The sequence below is a fragment of the Oncorhynchus clarkii genome, unplaced genomic scaffold (genome assembly GCF_045791955.1).
Source record: "Oncorhynchus clarkii lewisi isolate Uvic-CL-2024 unplaced genomic scaffold, UVic_Ocla_1.0 unplaced_contig_7596_pilon_pilon, whole genome shotgun sequence".
Lineage (NCBI taxonomy): Eukaryota > Metazoa > Chordata > Actinopteri > Salmoniformes > Salmonidae > Oncorhynchus > Oncorhynchus clarkii.
The window spans coordinates 29217-49613 of NW_027261112.1; the positions used below are offsets into that span (position 1 = coordinate 29217).

General features: G+C 43.2%; 1 protein-coding gene across 1 annotated transcript in view; it reads left to right on the forward strand.

Moving 5' to 3' along the window:
* LOC139404894 (aryl hydrocarbon receptor-like) overlaps positions 1-19857 on the forward strand; it is a 42036-nt gene extending 22179 nt beyond the window's left edge. Inside the window, exons 5-12 of the mRNA XM_071147431.1 lie at positions 1783-1897; positions 4891-5018; positions 6032-6234; positions 7097-7214; positions 14747-14880; positions 15088-15558; positions 15684-16779; positions 17269-19857. Of these exons, the coding sequence (XP_071003532.1) occupies positions 1783-1897; positions 4891-5018; positions 6032-6234; positions 7097-7214; positions 14747-14880; positions 15088-15558; positions 15684-16779; positions 17269-17445 (2442 nt within the window). The 3' untranslated portion in view covers positions 17446-19857. The remainder of the gene's footprint in view (positions 1-1782; positions 1898-4890; positions 5019-6031; positions 6235-7096; positions 7215-14746; positions 14881-15087; positions 15559-15683; positions 16780-17268) is intronic.
* The last annotated feature ends 540 nt before the right edge of the window (positions 19858-20397 follow it).

Genomic DNA, 20397 nt, shown 5'->3' on the forward strand with positions numbered 1-20397 from the left:
AGCATGCACCCCCCAAAATGCCAGCTCGACACGTAAACAACAGATTTTGCGATAGACGGCGCTACCCAAAACGCAGAAATAAAATATAAAACATTCATTACCTTAGACGAGCTTCTTTCTTGGCACTCCTATATGCCCCATAAACATCACTATTGGGTCTTTTTTTCGTTTAAATCGGTCCATATATACCCAAAATAGCTTTGTATGGGATCTGTGTCATTCAGAAAAAATCATCGTTTTTAAACGCTGCGTAATTTTTTAAAATTAAAAAAGTCGACGATAAACTTTCACAAAACACTTCGAAATCCTTTTGTAATCCAACTTTAGGTATTAGTAAACGTTTATAATCTATCAAAACGATTACAGGGCGATGTCTCTTCAATAGGTCCTCACTTCAACAACAATGCAATCTGATCTCTCGCTAAACTGCATCCGGGTGAAGACTGGAGAACTTGGGGTCAGACAGATGGATTTTCCAACAATTAATTCGATTGAAAATTAGTACAATGGCGCCATCGTGCGGAATTTGTAGATGGTGCAGGCAAATTCCCATTAAATTCTGTTCTCCTTTAACAACTGGTGGAAGTGACTTATGGAAATTATTTTTTGCTTTCAGAGAGCAGTTTTTCTTGCGTTTTTCAATGAAACACACGCTCTGTTATAGTCACAGCCGTGATTTAACCAGTTTTATAAACTTCAGAGTGTTTTCTATCCACACATACTAATCATATGCATATACTATATTCCTGGCATGAGTAGCAGGACGCTGAAAAGTTGCGCGATTTTTAACAGAATTTTCAAAAAAGGAGGGGGTAGGATGACACTTCCACAACTCTCACATCCACATTCACTTAGTACTATTTCCAAACACACTCGGTAATCTCTAAGACTAGCTCTATCTTTGTTCAGCCATGTGAATCACTGCCACGGTTCCTCTATAGTCTTTACAGTCCCCATAGTCTCTACAGCATCTATAGTCCCTGAGCATCACAGTCCCCATAGTCTCTACAGCATCTGTAGTCCCTGAGCATCACAGTCCCTATAGCATCCATAGTATCTAAAAACCCTCAGCATCCATACTATCAATAGTTTATGTAGTCATAAATGCTATGGTCTCTATAGGCTTGTCTTTCTGCATACATATAGAATAACACACACACTTCCACACATTCACTCAGTACATATTATTCACATTTCAATCAGCTTACTAGCCAAATGTAAATCCTGTTGTTATCCCAATTTCAAATAGCTTAATACTATCCACATTCACTACAATCACACACCTCACATCCACATTCACTTTGTGCTATTAATTAACTAGTGTTACCCTCCATTTTTAGTATTACATTGGTATTGAATACTGCATTGTTGGGGTTAAAGGCATTTCACTGCATGTGCCTTTAGAACTTGAAACATTAGTCTATTTTCTAGGGTTTAAACATCTGACTAATGCGTAAGCACTGCTTATTTACTAGTGTCCATATCACTATTTGTGTTACCGGTTGATTGCTCTGGTATTTCCTCAACATGAACGAAAGCCAGGACCTAAACAGATACCAAGTCTAATAAGTCCATTTGGGTATCGGAACTAAACCCAGGTTGAATCTAAGGCCCAGTACAGAGCACATTTGTAGAGTACAAGTCAGGACTAAGATCCATCAGAATAAGTGATGGGAAGAGGAAGGATGTATTATCTAGCAACATTAATGTCCATGTTTGCATTGTTTTCTTGTAGTTTACTAGACTTGTATTTTGATGATGGTGGATGTTTTTGCTTCTCAGTCAGACGTCGTCCATCAGAGTGTTTATGACGTCATTCATATGGAGGACCGAGCAGAGTTACAGAGACAGCTCCACTGGGCCCTGAACACCCCTGACACCGGACAGCTGGTCTCAGGTAACCATATGGAGGACCGAGCAGAGTTACAGAGACAGCTCCACTGGGCCCTGAACACCCCTGACACCGGACAGCTGGTCTCAGGTAACCTCCAACCCCACTCTCACCCCTGACACCGGACAGCTGGTCTCAGGTAACCCCCAACCCCATCCTCACCCCTGACACCGGACAGCTGGTCTCAGGTAACCTCCAACCCCACTCTCACCCCTGACACCGGACAGCTGGTCTCAGGTAACCTCCAACCCCACCCTCACCCCTGACACTGTGGAGGACCGAGCAGAGTTACAGAGACAGCTCCACTGGGCCCTGAACACCCCTAACACCGGACAGCTGGTCTCAGGTAACCTCCAACCCCACTCTCACCCCTGACACTGGACAGCTGGTCTCAGGTAACCTCCAACCCCACCCTCACCCCTGACACTGGACAGCTGGTCTCAGGTAACCTCCAACCACACCCTCATCCATGACACTGGACAGCTGGTCTCAGGTAACCTCCAACCCCACTCTCACCCCTGACAGCTGGTCTCAGGTAACCTCCAACCCCACTCTCACCCCTGACAGCTGGTCTCAGGTAACCTCCAACCCCACTCTCACCCCTGACACTGGACAGCTGGTCTCAGGTAACCTCCAACCCCACCCTCATCCCTGACACTGGACAGTGGTCTCAGGTAATCTCCAACCCCACTCTCACCCCTGACACCGGACAGCTGGTCTCAGGTAACCTCCAACCCCACTCTCACCCCTGACAGCTGGTCTCAGGTAACCTCCAACCCCACTCTCACGCCTGACACTGGACAGCTGGTCTCAGGTAACCTCCAACCCCACTCTCACCCCTGACACTGGACAGCTGGTCTCAGGTAACCCCCCTCTCATCCCTGACACTGGACAGCTGATCTCAGGTAACCTCCAACCCCACCCTCATCCCTGACACTGGACAGCTGGTCTCAGGTAACCTCCAACCCCACCCTCATCCCTGACACTGGACAGTGGTCTCGGGTAACCTCCAACCACACCCTCATCACTGACACTGGACAGTGGTCTCAGGTAACCTCCAACCACACCCTCATCCCTGACACTGGACAGCTGGTCTCAGGTAACCTCCAACCCCACTCTCACCCCTGACACTGGACAGCTGGTCTCAGGTAACCTCCAACCCCACCCTCATCCCTGACACTGGACAGCTGATCTCAGGTAACCTCCAACCCCACCTTCACACTGGACAGCTGGTGTCAGGTAACCTCCAACCCCACTCTCACCCCTGACACTGGACAGCTGGTCTCAGGTAACCTCCAACCCCACCCTCATCCCTGACACTGGACAGCTGGTCTCAGGTAACCTTCAACCCCACCTTCACACTGGACAGCTGGTCTCAGGTAACCTCCAACCCCACCTTCACACTGGACAGCTGGTCTCAGGTAACCTTCAACCCCACCCTCACACTGGACAGCTGGTCTCAGGTAACCTTCAACCCCACCCTCACACTGGACAGCTGGTCTCAGGTAACCTCCAACCCCACCCTGACACTGGTCTCAGGTAAAGCTGCATTTTTCACCTGCGCTGGAATGAGTTTTTCACCACATAGACAGCCGACATGCAATTTGTACCAGCACGTCTGTTTCTTATAGGCTATCACTCTCCAATCCACACTATCTAACCCATCTTGCCCCAGATCTTATATTAATTGAGCTCCCCCTGCGTTGGCAGGTTCCTTCATTATATATATTAGTCCTAGGGTGTCTGCTACCTAATGTTCTAATATGACATGAAGTCCAGCAGCTCCATGTATGCTGGTGAAGCACAGGGACACATGGTATCTACTAGGAAGTGAAGAGAGCAACAAAAGGAAATAACCTCCTTGAATGTACAGTATCTCTGCTGTGTCAGCCAGGAATGTAGGCCTAGATGTTCTAGTCCATCCAACCGGTCTATTGCAGTCGACTGGTCGATCTAGAAACCTTTCCAAGTAGATCGCCAAACATTTCTGTATAAAGCCCAACAATAAAGCCTTGCATTCCTATTTTTGTATTACTTTTACAATGTTTGTTTTAGGTGCACTTGATTCAGCTGTCCTGCACGCCGGGTAGTTGAAGTGTTCCCATTTTGTCCCATTTCATGTGTCTGACAGTACAAACTCCACCTACCTGGCAGGTCCGGATAGCAAATCAAGTGCACCTATAGGCCTACCGCTGGTCAATCAGATATCTCAGATCACTGTGTCACAGCTTCCACGAGCCCACAGTGAAGTTGATCGTCGACTACTGTGAGATTTCAAAACTACTGCGAGAAACAAACTCATGACTAGAGAGACTGTCAACAAATACAGTGAAGAGATGCTGTTTTTATGAGAGTTCATGTTTAAGATTTTATTCAGCACCGTCAACACTTTTATAAAGCCATAAAACACCCTCTACCTATCCACTCGGTTGTGTCTTTCTAAAATCGAGGAGTATTTCACATTCTCTGGTCATACGAGTAACAACGTTGTTTCCATGGGGAGAACCATATTTTTTTGTACGGGTCCTTTGCCCTACTCGTGTTACACTGATCATAGAGGACTGGTGGTTTACTATCTTTGATATTATCCAGTCTGTCACTGTATTCTCTCTCCATATCGTAGTGTGGAGCAGTGTTTCACCTTGCATCCTGAGAGGCGGTTTAGCACCTTGGACCAGAAGTGGCACCTGGCTGGGGTGAGCCTGACCTAGGCCCAGCCCTGGATAAGAAACTCTTACCTAGCATTATGTCTTTCCTCAGTAGGAAATGGCTAATGACATGTGGCATAACATTCTGGTTTGTAGTGTGGGGACGAGACTGTTAACAGTCCCCTCCGGGTGAGGTTTGCAGCTCGTGGTGAGGGCTGCTGCGAAGAGTTAGTCTACTATATGAAGATACTATTTTCTCTAGACATCCTGTAATTCACCATTATAGATATAGTATGCTGTATTTGTAATTTTATGACCCCCCCCCCCCCCACACCTCTCTGGCTTTTGAAGATTCAGCCTCGCCACAGGCTGTCACAGTCTACAAGCCAGAGACACTCCCACCAGAGAATTCCACCTTCCTGGAACGCAACTTTGTCTGCAGGTTAAGATGTCTCCTGGACAACTCCACTGGCTTCCTAGTAAGTTCGTGGAGGAAATCTCTGCCATTTCTGGAAATTTAGGGAATTTTAGGGAAGGATTTTTCAACCCTAATCATTTAATTAAAATAATTATTTTAAAAGATTACTTGTGAACAGTGTACTACAGCGCAATGGAAATCAACTCTCATCTCCCGCTGATACTCTTGAGATTGTAATTGCATTATGACAGCCACTGAAGTCACTTTCTTTGAGGATGAGTGGTGTGTCAGGAAGGGGTTAAATATGTTTTGTCCTGAAGTGGGGGAATCAGTGTGAGGCTTCTCCAATTTCCCTTTGAGTTCAGGAAAGGGTGGGGCCAAAGACTGCTTATCCAGACCAGGAAGTTTTCCTACAGATGGCGTTTGCAGTCAAGCTTTGAGAACACAAAAATATTCTCTACTTTTTTGGATTGTTTTTGCATTTCTCTACAGTTTTGTGAATGTCAAGTTATAATCACTGAATAATTAGATTTAGCTGGAATTGGAAATTGTTTTCTTATTACATAAACTCAGTATTGTAGCTTAAATCCAGCACCACCTCAACATCAATATATGTGAAAACGGCGTGTTTCTATGTTCTGTAGTAAAAAAGTGAGGAAGATGTGTTTCCAATGACAACCAATTCATAGACAATTAGGAGGCAATTAGTAGGTAATGCCTGCTCATAATTGGTTAAAATCACATGATGTGCACCGATGATGTCATTGGAAACACTTATCTTCCTCCATATTTTTTTACTACAGTACATAGAAAGATGCCATTTTCACATATGTTGATGATGAATAGGAAGTTGAACATTTGTGAAATTTCCCTTTTAAGGTGCTACCAGTTGCATGGAGAAAAGTGTACTCAATAAAAAGAGCTCCAGCTCATTGATAATCTTGACGCTCCTTCCAACAGTTTAATGGGATCTTATTTAACCAATGTTCCTGTCTGAATCGACCGTCATCAGGATGGAATAGGGGGCCATTTGGGACACAGCCCTATGTTTAATGGCTATTCTGCGTTCTCCAGGCCCTGAACATCCAGGGGCGTCTAAAGTTCCTCCATGGCCAGAGTGAGAGGACAAAGGAGGGCAAGGCCATCCCGCCTCAGCTGGCTCTGTTCGCCCTGGCCTCTCCCTTGCAGCCCCCCACCATCCTGGAGATCCGCACCAAGAACTTCATCTTCAAGACCAAGCACAAGCTGGACTTCACCCCCATTGCCTGCGACGCCAAGTGAGTGACGATAACAGTAGTGGGCCTGTCTAGTGGGCCTGTCTAGTGGGCCTGTCTAGGTGGGCCTGTCTAGGTGGGCCTGTCTAGGTGGGGCTGTCTAGTGGGCCTGTCTAGTGGGCCTGTCTAGGTGGGCCTGTCTAGGTGGGGCTGTCTAGTGGGCCTGTCTAGTGGGCCTGTCTAGGGGGGCTTACTGCTGCTAAGCACCAACAATACACAGGGAACATGACCACTTCACTACAATATTTTACATTGAATTCAAAGCTTGCCGTCTGAATGGTAAATCATTTTATTGTTCACCTGCCCGGGTACTGGAGTTGTGAACGAGCTATTGAGCTAAATCTAGTACAATGCATCACGTGTCTTGTGAGATGTATGTTTTAATTGTATGTGGTCCCTGTCAAATAAACCTAATAATTCAAATCATTTATACATTTTAAGAGGAACCATCAGCGCAATCTCATCATATTTGAGATTATAAACTGGGTGGTTCGAGCCCTGAATGCTGATTGGTTGAAAGCCGTGGTATATCAGTATACCGTATACCACGGGTGTGACAAAACATATATTTTTAATGCTCTAATTACATTGGTAACCACTTTATAATAGCAATAAGGCACATTGGGGTTTTGTGGTATATGGCCAATATACCATGGCTACGGGTTGTATCCAGGCACTCCGCTTTGCGTCGTGCTTAAGAACAGCCCTTAGACGTGGTATATTGGCCACATACCACACCCTCTTGTGCCTTAATGATTAATTATGCTTTTAGATCACAAGTGTGATCTATTCAGAAGTAGGGAGGAGACATGTTTTGATCATGTTTTCATTGTGCTTCCTGTGTTTTTCCTGTCCTCCTGTACAGAGGGACGATGGTGCTGGGTTACACTGAGGCTGAGCTGTGCAACCATGGCTCAGGATACCAGTTCATCCATGCTGCTGACATGCTGCACTGTGCTGAGAACCACATGAGGAGTAAGACTGCTCTCCTGCTGCACACAGTCCTATCATGTAGTGTAGTTCATGGAGACTGACAGACCGAGATCAAAAACGTGAGGGTCACATTTCAAACGCACAGTGTACTACACGTTGAGTTGTTCATTCTACACGTTGAGTTGCACATTCTACACGTTGAGTTGCACATTCTACACGTTGAGTTGTTCATTCTACACGTTGAGTTGTTCATTCTACACGTTGAGTTGTTCATTCTACACGTTGAGTAGTTCATACTGCATGTTGAGTTGTTCATTCTACACGTTGAGTAGTTCATACTGCATGTTGAGTTGTTCATTCTACACGTTGAGTTGCACATTCTACACGTTGAGTTGCACATTCTACACGTTGAGTTGCACATTCTACATGTTGAGTAGTTCATTCTACACGTTGAGTAGTTCATACTGCATGTTGAGTTGTTCATTCTACACTTTGAGTAGCACATTCTACATGTTGAGTAGTTCATTCTACATGTTGAGTTGCACATTCTACATGTTGAGTAGTTCATTCTACATGTTGAGTTGCACATTCTACATGTTGAGTTGCACATTCTACATGTTGAGTTGCACATTCTACACGTTGAGTAGTTCATTCTACATGTTGAGTTACACATTCTACATGTTGAGTTGCACATTCTACATGTTGAGTTGCACATTCTACATGTTGAGTTGCACATTCTACACGTTGAGTTGCACATTCTACATGTTGAGTAGTTCATTCTACACGTTGAGTAGTTCATACTGCATGTTGAGTTGTTCATTCTACACGTTGAGTTGCACATTCTACACGTTGAGTTGCACATCCTACATGTTGAGTAGTTCATTCTACACGTTGAGTAGTTCATACTGCATGTTGAGTTGTTCATTCTACATGTTGAGTTGCACATTCTACACGTTGAGTAGTTCATTCTATATGTTGAGTTGCACATTCTACATGTTGAGTTGTTCATTCTACATGTTGAGTTGCACATTCTACACGTTGAGTAGTTCATTCTATATGTTGAGTTGCACATTCTACATGTTGAGTTGCACATTCTACATGTTGAGTTGCACATTCTACATGTTGAGTTGCACATTCTACATGTTGAGTTGCACATTCTACATGTTGAGTTGCACATTCTACATGTTGAGTTGCACATTCTACATGTTGAGTTGCACATTCTACATGTTGAGTAGTTCATTCTACATGTTGAGTTGCACATTCTACATGTTGAGTTGCACATTCTACATGTTGAGTTGCACATTCTACACGTTGAGTAGTTCATTCTACATGTTGAGTTGCACATTCTACATGTTGAGTTGCACATTCTACATGTTGAGTAGTTCATTCTACATGTTGAGTAGTTCATTCTACATGTTGAGTAGTTCATTCTACATGTTGAGTAGTTCATTCTACATGTTGAGTAGTTCATTCTACATGTTGAGTAGCTCATTCTACATGTTGAGTTGCACATTCTACATGTTGAGTAGTTCATTCTACATGTTGAGTAGTTCATTCTACATGTTGAGTAGTTCATTCTACATGTTGAGTAGTTCATTCTACATGTTGAGTTGCACATTCTACATGTTGAGTTGCACATTCTACATGTTGAGTTGCACATTCTACATGTTGAGTTGCACATTCTACATGTTGAGTTGCACATTCTACATGTTGAGTTGCACATTCTACATGTTGAGTAGTTCATTCTACACGTTGAGTAGCACATTCTACATGTTGAGTAGTTCATTCTACATGTTGAGTTGCACATTCTACACGTTGAGTAGTTCATTCTACATGTTGAGTAGTTCATTCTACATGTTGAGTAGTTCATTCTACATGTTGAGTTGCACATTCTACACGTTGAGTAGTTCATTCTACATGTTGAGTTGCACATTCTACATGTTGAGTTGCACATTCTACATGTTGAGTTGCACATTCTACATGTTGAGTTGCACATTCTACATGTTGAGTTGCACATTCTACATGTTGAGTTGCACATTCTACATGTTGAGTTGCACATTCTACATGTTGAGTTGCACATTCTACATGTTGAGTTGCACATTCTACATGTTGAGTAGTTCATTCTACATGTTGAGTAGTTCATTCTACATGTTGAGTAGTTCATTCTACATGTTGAGTAGTTCATTCTACATGTTGAGTAGTTCATTCTACATGTTGAGTAGCTCATTCTACACGTTGAGTAGTTCATTCTACATGTTGAGTAGTTCATTCTACATGTTGAGTAGTTCATTCTACATGTTGAGTAGCTCATTCTACACGTTGAGTTGCACATTCTACATGTTGAGTTGCACATTCTACATGTTGAGTAGTTCATTCTACATGTTGAGTAGTTCATTCTACATGTTGAGTAGTTCATTCTACATGTTGAGTAGTTCATTCTACATGTTGAGTAGTTCATTCTACATGTTGAGTAGCTCATTCTACATGTTGAGTTGCACATTCTACATGTTGAGTAGTTCATTCTACATGTTGAGTAGTTCATTCTACATGTTGAGTAGTTCATTCTACATGTTGAGTAGTTCATTCTACATGTTGAGTTGCACATTCTACATGTTGAGTTGCACATTCTACATGTTGAGTTGCACATTCTACATGTTGAGTTGCACATTCTACATGTTGAGTTGCACATTCTACATGTTGAGTTGCACATTCTACATGTTGAGTAGTTCATTCTACACGTTGAGTAGCACATTCTACATGTTGAGTAGTTCATTCTACATGTTGAGTTGCACATTCTACACGTTGAGTAGTTCATTCTACATGTTGAGTAGTTCATTCTACATGTTGAGTAGTTCATTCTACATGTTGAGTTGCACATTCTACACGTTGAGTAGTTCATTCTACATGTTGAGTTGCACATTCTACATGTTGAGTTGCACATTCTACATGTTGAGTTGCACATTCTACATGTTGAGTTGCACATTCTACATGTTGAGTTGCACATTCTACATGTTGAGTTGCACATTCTACATGTTGAGTTGCACATTCTACATGTTGAGTTGCACATTCTACATGTTGAGTTGCACATTCTACATGTTGAGTAGTTCATTCTACATGTTGAGTAGTTCATTCTACATGTTGAGTAGTTCATTCTACATGTTGAGTAGTTCATTCTACATGTTGAGTAGTTCATTCTACATGTTGAGTAGCTCATTCTACATGTTGAGTTGCACATTCTACATGTTGAGTAGTTCATTCTACATGTTGAGTAGTTCATTCTACATGTTGAGTAGTTCATTCTACATGTTGAGTAGTTCATTCTACATGTTGAGTTGCACATTCTACATGTTGAGTTGCACATTCTACATGTTGAGTTGCACATTCTACATGTTGAGTTGCACATTCTACATGTTGAGTTGCACATTCTACATGTTGAGTAGTTCATTCTACACGTTGAGTAGCACATTCTACATGTTGAGTAGTTCATTCTACATGTTGAGTTGCACATTCTACACGTTGAGTAGTTCATTCTACATGTTGAGTAGTTCATTCTACATGTTGAGTAGTTCATTCTACATGTTGAGTTGCACATTCTACACGTTGAGTAGTTCATTCTACATGTTGAGTTGCACATTCTACATGTTGAGTTGCACATTCTACATGTTGAGTTGCACATTCTACATGTTGAGTTGCACATTCTACATGTTGAGTTGCACATTCTACATGTTGAGTTGCACATTCTACATGTTGAGTTGCACATTCTACATGTTGAGTTGCACATTCTACATGTTGAGTTGCACATTCTACATGTTGAGTTGCACATTCTACATGTTGAGTAGTTCATTCTACATGTTGAGTAGTTCATTCTACATGTTGAGTAGTTCATTCTACATGTTGAGTAGTTCATTCTACATGTTGAGTAGTTCATTCTACATGTTGAGTAGTTCATTCTACATGTTGAGTAGTTCATTCTACATGTTGAGTAGTTCATTCTACATGTTGAGTAGTTCATTCTACATGTTGAGTTGCACATTCTACATGTTGAGTTGCACATTCTACATGTTGAGTTGCACATTCTACATGTTGAGTAGTTCATTCTACATGTTGAGTTGCACATTCTACATGTTGAGTAGTTCATTCTACATGTTGAGTTGCACATTCTACATGTTGAGTTGCACATTCTACATGTTGAGTTGCACATTCTACATGTTGAGTTGCACATTCTACATGTTGAGTTGCACATTCTACATGTTGAGTTGCACATTCTACATGTTGAGTAGCTCATTCTGCATGTTGAGTTGCACATTCTACATGTTGAGTAGTTCATTCTACATGTTGAGTTGCACATTCTACATGTTGAGTTGCACATTCTACATGTTGAGTTGCACATTCTACATGTTGAGTTGCACATTCTACATGTTGAGTTGCACATTCTACATGTTGAGTTGCACATTCTACATGTTGAGTTGCACATTCTACATGTTGAGTAGTTCATTCTACATGTTGAGTTGCACATTCTACATGTTGAGTTGCACATTCTACAGCCAGTGTCCCTGAGGGGACTTTCTGAACAGATTCATTCCTGCAACTTCTAAAAAATGAATGGTGTCTTAAGATATGATAAAACAAGACAAGACCACACTTTATTAATCCCTGAAGGCAATTTTGATTGAAATTTGATTTAGACTTTTAGTGACACGCAGAGGTGTGAACATTTAAACATTCAAACTTGGGATCCTTAATGTTATGAAAAATATATATTTTTTTGCTAAAATCAGTGCAGTTAAAATGTTATTTTCAGTTTTATAGCCTAACTAAACAGTATGCTTATAAATGCCTGTGGAAAGTTGGGTCATTTTAAATAAAACCTTAGGCTACTTTGGTGAATTTGCGAAACATGCAAGACAAGACATCATTTTTGCCTGCCCCCTACCCTTCTAGCTGGCTCACCAGCTCTTTATTAATGATGCGAGTGTGTGTTCAGTCTTCGGTCTGTTGTGTGTAATATATCCTAGCCTATTCATTGGTGATAGGTACGGCTGGGTGATATGGCCAAAATATCATATCAGGCAAAATTATATTGACAATAATTTATGTTTTTGAATAATAAATGTTCACAATTTTCTTTGAGAAGTGTAACCCTAGGGTGGCAACACAAGTGATTTCAATGGGTCTCCATTCTGATTGCTGTATACTGTTCAATTCAACTTCAACCAAAAAAATGATTGAACTGTTGGAATCATGAAAATAGAAGGATTATTCTAATTCTATAGTTGGAATATAATAGTGGGCCATTTGAATTCAGTGTTTGACATGACTACGAATGAAAATGCCAGGGAGAGTTATTGTGACAGGGTAGGAACTGTTGATAAGTGTTTCCTAGGAGACCCTATAATCTTTGGCTACATTGAAAGTTCTCTCTTAGCTACTTCATGTAGCTAACATATTCTTGCTTCGCGTATTCCTCTGATTTAGACAGCATGTTGATTTAGGTCTACACCATCACTGGTATTATCAGGCTGTATAGCTAACTACGTTTGCTCTGACTCAGTACATTTATTAGCTAGCTAGCTAGCGATTAGCATTAGCGGCTAACAGGATTCAGGCCCAACTTGCTAAGAAAAGACAACTAGCTGTTTTCAGATGTAAGAAACACAAATCAATAGTGTAATTGTAGAACGCTAGTAAAATTATATTAAGAAGCAAGGTGAAAACAGCATCATTTTCATCAACATTGTTGCATGTGCTGCATTGCCCATGCAATGCATGGTGCAGGCCTAGGTCTGTCTGGAAAGCAGCATGGAAAGAGTGGATAGAGATGACTCAAGTAGCGAAGTAAACTATAAAAATGGACGTTACACAAGGTGTACCACATTTAACAAACCAAACATTCAAATACCGTTATTGAAGGTAAAGTAAAAACCCAAACCGGTCCCTGCATCAATGCCCGTGTATCGTCAAATACGGTATAGCGCCCAGCCCTAGTGATAGGCCCTGCTTTGCTGAAGTTACGAAACATTGCAAGCCAAGAAATGGCAAGATACAAGCATTCCATTAACGTAAACTCACCCCATTCTGTACAAATGTGCGCAACCGCAACATTCAAACGAGGCTACAAAGAAAACTAATGGGACTGTGTTTACGTCAAAATCAGGGATGTGAACTAAGTTTCTATTCAAGCGTTGATCGACATGGTAATGGCTCTACTATTGGAGAAAAGTTGAAAAAACAGACCCTCCGTTACATCTAGACGTGTCATGTCATAACGTATAGCACTCTTAAAGCTACTATTTCGGTCTTATAGTCTCTCTCCACCAGGTGTAGCACTTCTATCATCCTTTAAAAACAAGAAATGGACAGTGACGGAGGTAAGGGGGGGTACCTAGTCATTTTTTGAGTCTTCACTGCAAGCGATCACATCTCTCAAAAAACGGTTTACTTCTGAACATCACTTTAGCACTGCCCTAAAAACTTGATTCAAATTCGACACAAACCTTCAAATATGTATGTAATGACACATTATATAAACTCTTTATAGTGTTTATTTTTTATTTTTTATTTTTAACATTTTAGAGGCGATAAAGTGAAAAAAAGCAATTTTCCCACACGACATCTCTCCTTCTCACTATCACGCATTAGTTTCGCTTCCCCACCCTCTATTTTTTAAAAGACCCAACGGGGCTCATTGCCTGCTTGAATTATGCAGAAACGGGCAATGTTTAGGTCATGTAATTGATTCTGTTGGAAAGGGAGAAATTGTGCTTTACAATGGTATTGACATTACAGTTGATCTGGAAGTATTACGTTTTTGGGGCGCTAAAATAAGGGCAATTGTACGGACCAAGGCGATGTACGAGTTTACGTTACGAGATACAGCTTTTGATTACAGATAGATAGGCCTAGTGCGTGTTTCTGACTGTTTGCCTGGTGGCCGACCTGCCTATAATGTGCGCCTCCTCTCTCCCTGCCCTCGCTAGCTCTCTATGAAAGATGCCAGTGTTTGTGTTCTCAGAAGTTTGGCAACTAATAATTCTCCTCCGTTCCAAAAATACTGAATCTTAGGGGTCGATTCTTAGTGCAATCTAATCTTAACACTCAGAAACAGGAGTCGGCAGCGGGAGTCGTTGTGCAAGGAGTCGAGGAATCTATTATTTTGTAGTCGACTCTCCACCACTACGTCATTGTCGTTAACTTTTGAAAAATGGCTGAGAAAGGCAAGCGACAGCAGCGAAGTCCCGTTAAATGAGAAGTAAATGGCAACTTTGGAATTGAGGTACAGGAATTGTAGTACCGGTGCAATGCTTCAGCATCTGAAAGGGATGCACCGTGAGACCCAAACCGTTGCTGGCAGCTGCATTGTCAATTCACATGAAACGTTATGAATTTTCTGTATCTTTGTTACAGAAACAGCAAGGAGAAAATTCTGTTTAAATGTCAGCTTTTTTTTTTCACTGTATGCCACATCCCTAGTGACTTTTGGTGATGTTTTTAGTTTATTAGTTAAACTGCATGAATGTGTCCTATACACATTTCTGCTGTGCAACTTGGTCAATGTGTGTGTTGCCATGCCCAGTGATAAAAGACCGGAGAGAGTGGGATGACAGTATTCAGGCTGCTGACCAAGCTGACAGGCTGGGTGTGGGTGCAGGGTAACGCCAGACTGGTCTACAAGAACGGACGGCCTCAGTGTATCATCACATCCCAAAGAGTCCTCACGTACGTCTCGGCACGCACACACACAACCTCATTGTTTAATGTAATTCCATTGGGGCGGCAAGTAGCCTAGTGGTTAAGAGCGTTGGGCCAGTAACCAAAAGGTTGCTGGTTGGAATCCTTAAGTGCAAAGCACTTAACCCTAATTTCTCCTGAAAGTCACTCTGTAAAAGAGCGTCTGCTAAATGACTAAAATGTACTTGTTTTTAGTGATGAAGAGGGAGAGGACAACCTAAGGAAGCGGAGCCTCCAGCTGCCTTTCAGTTACACCACTGGGGAGGCTCTTCTCTACAACACCAGCTTCCCCAAGACTCTGCTAACAGGGGACTCCTTAGCAGGCGACACCACCAGCCCTGCAGGAAATATCACCAACAACAACCAGGATGGAACCCTGGACCCTGACTCACTGCTGGGCTCTCTGCTGAAACAGGACAAGTCCATCTACTGCTGCTCCCCTCACACTCAGAATGAGCTCCAACTCCCTCTCCAACTCCAGGAGGAGGTGGCAGGGGTTCCACAGGAGGAGGTGGCAGGGGTTCCACAGGGGGATTGTGGGGGCATCTTCTCCAGCAGCTGGCAAGAGGGCAGCATCCTCTCTCTGTCGGAGAGTGTCCTCTTCAAGCAGGAGCCGTTGGGGGTTGGTGGTGGCGGGGGGATCGACGGCTTCTCATCGGAGGACAGGTAACTGATCACTTAATATTTATCTTATGTGTATCTGTGTGGTTGCTACTGTTTTTAATAATGTAACCTTGACTGCACTACACATTTCCCAATTGTGACTATGAAGATATTGATTTGATTGACAGAGACAGGGATTTGTGGAGCTTCATGATGAACCTGGGCATCAGTAGGGAGGATCTGGAGCTGTTCCAGCAGGATGAGATGTTCCTTGATGTGGATCTGGACACTGGCCGAGACGACCTCCTTCCTGACCTGACAGACGAGATTCTCTCCTACGTACAGGAGTCTCTGAGGAAGAGGTCGGACTGGGGTCAGACTGTATTCTCTTGCAGGGGGGCTAAGTTAGGGGAACAGGACTATAGCTGCCCTACCACGCTGTTACACCAACCATCTATGGAACAATCACAAACCCCACATCTACATTCTACTACAGTTCCGTTACACCAACCATCAACCTCACGACCACATTCTTCTACAGTGCCTCAGTGTCAGTCACAGATACAGCCACCACAGCTGCCTGTAGTCCATCCCCTATCAGTTCACCACTATCGGCCTCCTCCCCACTACCCACAGCAGCCAATACCGCAGCAGTGTTTACACACACAGCCCCACCCACAGGCAACACAGCAGCATCAACAGAGCCATCTAAATGGACAGGTATTGCCAAACCAACAGCAGCAGCAGCTGTGTAACAGACTGAAGCACATGCAGGTGACTGGGACGGGTTCAATAACACAAAGACAGAAAGACATCACCAAGCAGCAGCAGATTCCTCCATTGTTCAATGTGGAGCAGCCAGGGGGGCTCCAGACTCACCACGGCCACCCCCAGCATGGGCACCTCTGCCTGGGGGAAGCTTCCCTGGGCCTCCCCTACAGGAACCAGCTGAACACTTTGTCTGTTAGCCGCTCTTCAGTGCTCTCCTCCTATGTACCCACCACGGGCCTCCAGAGCCAGGGGGTGGACGGAGACCTCATGCCCCAGAATTTTGAGGAGTTGCTTGGCAGCCTGGAGTCCAGTGGTCCCCGAGGGACAGAGGATGGTAGGGGAGCGCTCCAGTGGAGTGTGGTGGAGGCCCTGGGTGTGTTCCAGCAGCAGAGGCACCTCCCTGACGGCCTGGCTCAGTCTCAGGCCACCAGCCAGGGCTGCGCTCAGCATGCCTATCCCCTGGCTATGGGGCTCAGCCAGGTCAATAGAGCAGAGTGGCCATTCACCACACAGGTAAGAAAGGTGACACTAACCTGGGTAGTGTTCATTAGGCGTCAAACAGGTAAAGGGGGTCCTACCTGAACTTGTCTAATAAAAATGCTAATAAATACAAAATTGTGCCCCAAGGAACAAGATCAAATGTATTTATAAAGTCCTTTTTTACATCAGCAGATGTCACAAAGTGCTTATTCAGAAACTCAGCCTTAAACCACAGACAGCAAGCAATGCAGATGTAGCAGCACCGGGACTAGGGCCCTGAACTAATTATGTAAAATGTTAGACCTATGCGCTTTACTTCCTCTAGCTATATGCTCATCATATGAACGTTGAATACCAATGCCACATACTTACTCACGCATCAGATTTACCAAGGGAATGAGACTTTAGAAACAGAAGGTCATTATCATTTGATCATTGAAAGCCAGTGGGTATTTACACATCAAGGCAATTTAGACCAGAAAAGGGAGGCTTAGCTAAGTCGGCCATTTTCCTCTGTTCCAGTTCCAGAACGGGAGCCTGAAAGAGGCTGGTCCGGCCCCTGGCCCTGTACCCAACCCTGGGTCCTCCAGGGGGGCTGACCATGGACATGCAGCAGCGGGGCAGCCAATTCACCAGCCTCCTCCTCCCTCTGCTGAGAGCAGGCCCTACCCTGACCTCCCTCTGAGTGGATTTATGTGAGACTGAAGGCCCTCCTCCCTGGAGGCTCCAGAGCCAGACATTCCAAGGCCAGCCAGCTGCCCCCGGTCCCCCGGAGGGAGCAGAGCCCTGACTGACGACAGCACCACACAACAGAAGCTAGAGGGATAAGGATCCTCCTGTCTGGCACCCAGCTGCACATGGCTCCCCTGCGACCACTAAGACTGTTTCCGAAATGGGCCCTTGTCAAAAGTAGTGCACTATATAGGGGATAGGGTACAATTTGGGCTGCTGTCTAAAACAGGAACCAGGGCATGTCTGGGAGTATGGAGGACTTGGACTGGAGGGGTCCCGTGTGGATCATTTTGTTAGAGCTTGGCACTTGCAACGCCGGGGTTGTGGGTTCGATTCCCATGGGGGACCAGTATGAAAATGTATGCACTCACAACTATAAGTCGCTCTGGATCAGAGCATTTGCTAAAATAATCAAATGTAAAAGTGAGATTTACATCCAGAGAGACTGTCTGAACGTCAGACAGCAGGCAGAGGGACAGTCCGAGACAGAGAGATTGTGACAGACAGACGGAGGGAGACCAGAGGAAGTGGATAATCAATCAAATTTATTTATAAAGCCCTTCTTACATCAGCTGATGTCACAAAGTGCTGTACAGAAACCCAGCCTAAAACCCCAAACAGCAAGCAATGCAGGTGTAGAAGCACGGTGGCTAGGAAAAACTCCCTAGAAAGGCCAGAACCTAGGAAGAAACCTAGAGAGGAACCAGGCTATGAGGGGTGGCCAGTCCTCTTCTGGCTGTGCCGGGTGGAGATTATAACAGAACATGGGCAAGATGTTCAAATGTTCATAGATGACCAGCAGGGTCAGATAATAATGATCACAGTGGTTGTAGAGGGTGAAACAGGTCAGCACCTCAGGAGTAAATGTCAGTTGGCTTTTCATAGCCGATCATTTCAGAGTATCTCTACCGCTCCTGCTGACTCTAGAGAGTTGAAAACAGCAGGTCTGGGACAGGTAGTACGTCCGGTGAACAGGTCAGGGTTCCATATCCGCAGGCAGAACAGTTGAAACTGGAGCAGCAGCACGACCAGGTGGACTGGGGACAGCAAGGAGTCATCGGGCCAGGTAGTGCATAGAAATGTAATGGACTAATGACATGTTTGAATGTGGACTTGCTTTAAAAAGAAAACTCTTGTCAGCCATTTTATTTGTCCAGAAAAACATCCTGTTGGTTGCAGTCATGGTTTACTGGTCAGTGTGTCAGCATGCCAGGTCATGAACCTGATGTAATACTGAACAAGCAGTTCTTCCATTGGTCAATGAGTAAGATGAGATGATGCAGAACTCAAATGTTACCAATCCGAAGAGCCCATATTCATAAAGTATCACTGAGTAGGACTGCTGAACTAGGATCAGTGTTTTCTTTTAGATCATAATGAATATGATTATATGGAGAAGGGTTGTGGATCTGATCCTAGATCAGCACTCCTACCTTGAGACACTTTATGAATACGGAGCCTTGCTTTTAAGTATATATAAGCCATTGATTGCTTAGAAATAATCACTTGCATTTAAAAGTGCAGTTGAATGAAACAAACCATAAGCTATTTGAGCTATCCATGAGATGGAGTATCTGTCTACGCTGTGCTTCATATTTTTGTACAGAATGCATTGACAATCCTACTAAATCATGATGTAATATTATGGGCAATTTGATCGCTTTATGGATCCTGTCTATCTGTTCTTCAGCCCACTCACTTGCATTGCAAGACAGGCAAAGTAATAATGATTTATAGATGAGTTAGTAGTCCAAGACCCAATTACATTTTCTACATCTCAAATAGCACTCTATGCCCTATGTCGTGCACTACTTTTGACCAGGACCCATAGGGCTCTTGTCAAAGTAGTGAGCTATATTGTGAATAGGGTGCCATCTATAGGGAATAGGGTGCCATCTGGGTCTTTGCCATCGAGTTCAAGTGGCAGATCAATGTGTTTGATCTACATATCTAACTTGAAGAAAATGTATGCACTTATTTATGGCAAAATAACCTATTCTTAGTGAAAGTAGAAGACTGTTGTATGTAGCACTATAAATAATGTACCTTGTTTAACTGAGCCAATCATGTTCATGTTGCTATGCAGAATAGTGCAGTGGAACATTAGACCCCTTGTTGTTTGGAGGTCTGTCACTTCATTGACATAAGTCAGTGAAAGTCAGGGTTTATTTAATTTATTTTGTCAAAAGACAAATCAAACTTTGAATATGTTCAAATTCAATCAACGAAAATGTTCAGTTTTGCATTTGTTTGTATTTTGTATGAAATTGTGTACAATTTATGTAATGAGCAATCATGACACTGCAGGAAGAGAAAGTTTACCGTTATTCTGTTCTTTCACAAGCTGATGTTAATCAAGTATTGTTGAAGGGTTTTATTTACACTAGCCCTTGACCAAGTACAGTTGAAGGGTTTTATTTACACTGGCCCTTGACCAAGTACAGTTGAAGGGTTTTATTTACACTAGCCCTTGACCAAGTACAGTTGAAGGGTTTTATTTACACTAGCCCTTGACCAAGTACAGTTGAAGGGTTTTATTTACACTAGCCCTTGACCAAGTACTGTTGAAGGGTTTTATTTACACTAGCCCTTGACCAAGTACAGTTGAAGGGTTTTATTTATACTGCTGTACAGAGTAGGTTTTCTGTCATAAATAAGTTGGTTAAACGATGTCCCAGGTAGGCTTGTAAAGCTACCGGTAATTTACCAAAGTTACTGGAATCTTCTATAATTTTGGTAATTAGCATAGACTGCAATAAACTCCGTTAAGTTCAGTCATTTATACTTTTTTTATTATACTTTTTTTTGTTGTACTTTGGATCCCTTTTTCTCCACAATTTTTGTGAGATCCAATTTGTAGTTAGTCTTGTCCCATCGCTGCAACTCCCATACGGACTCAGGAGAGGCGATGGTCGAGAG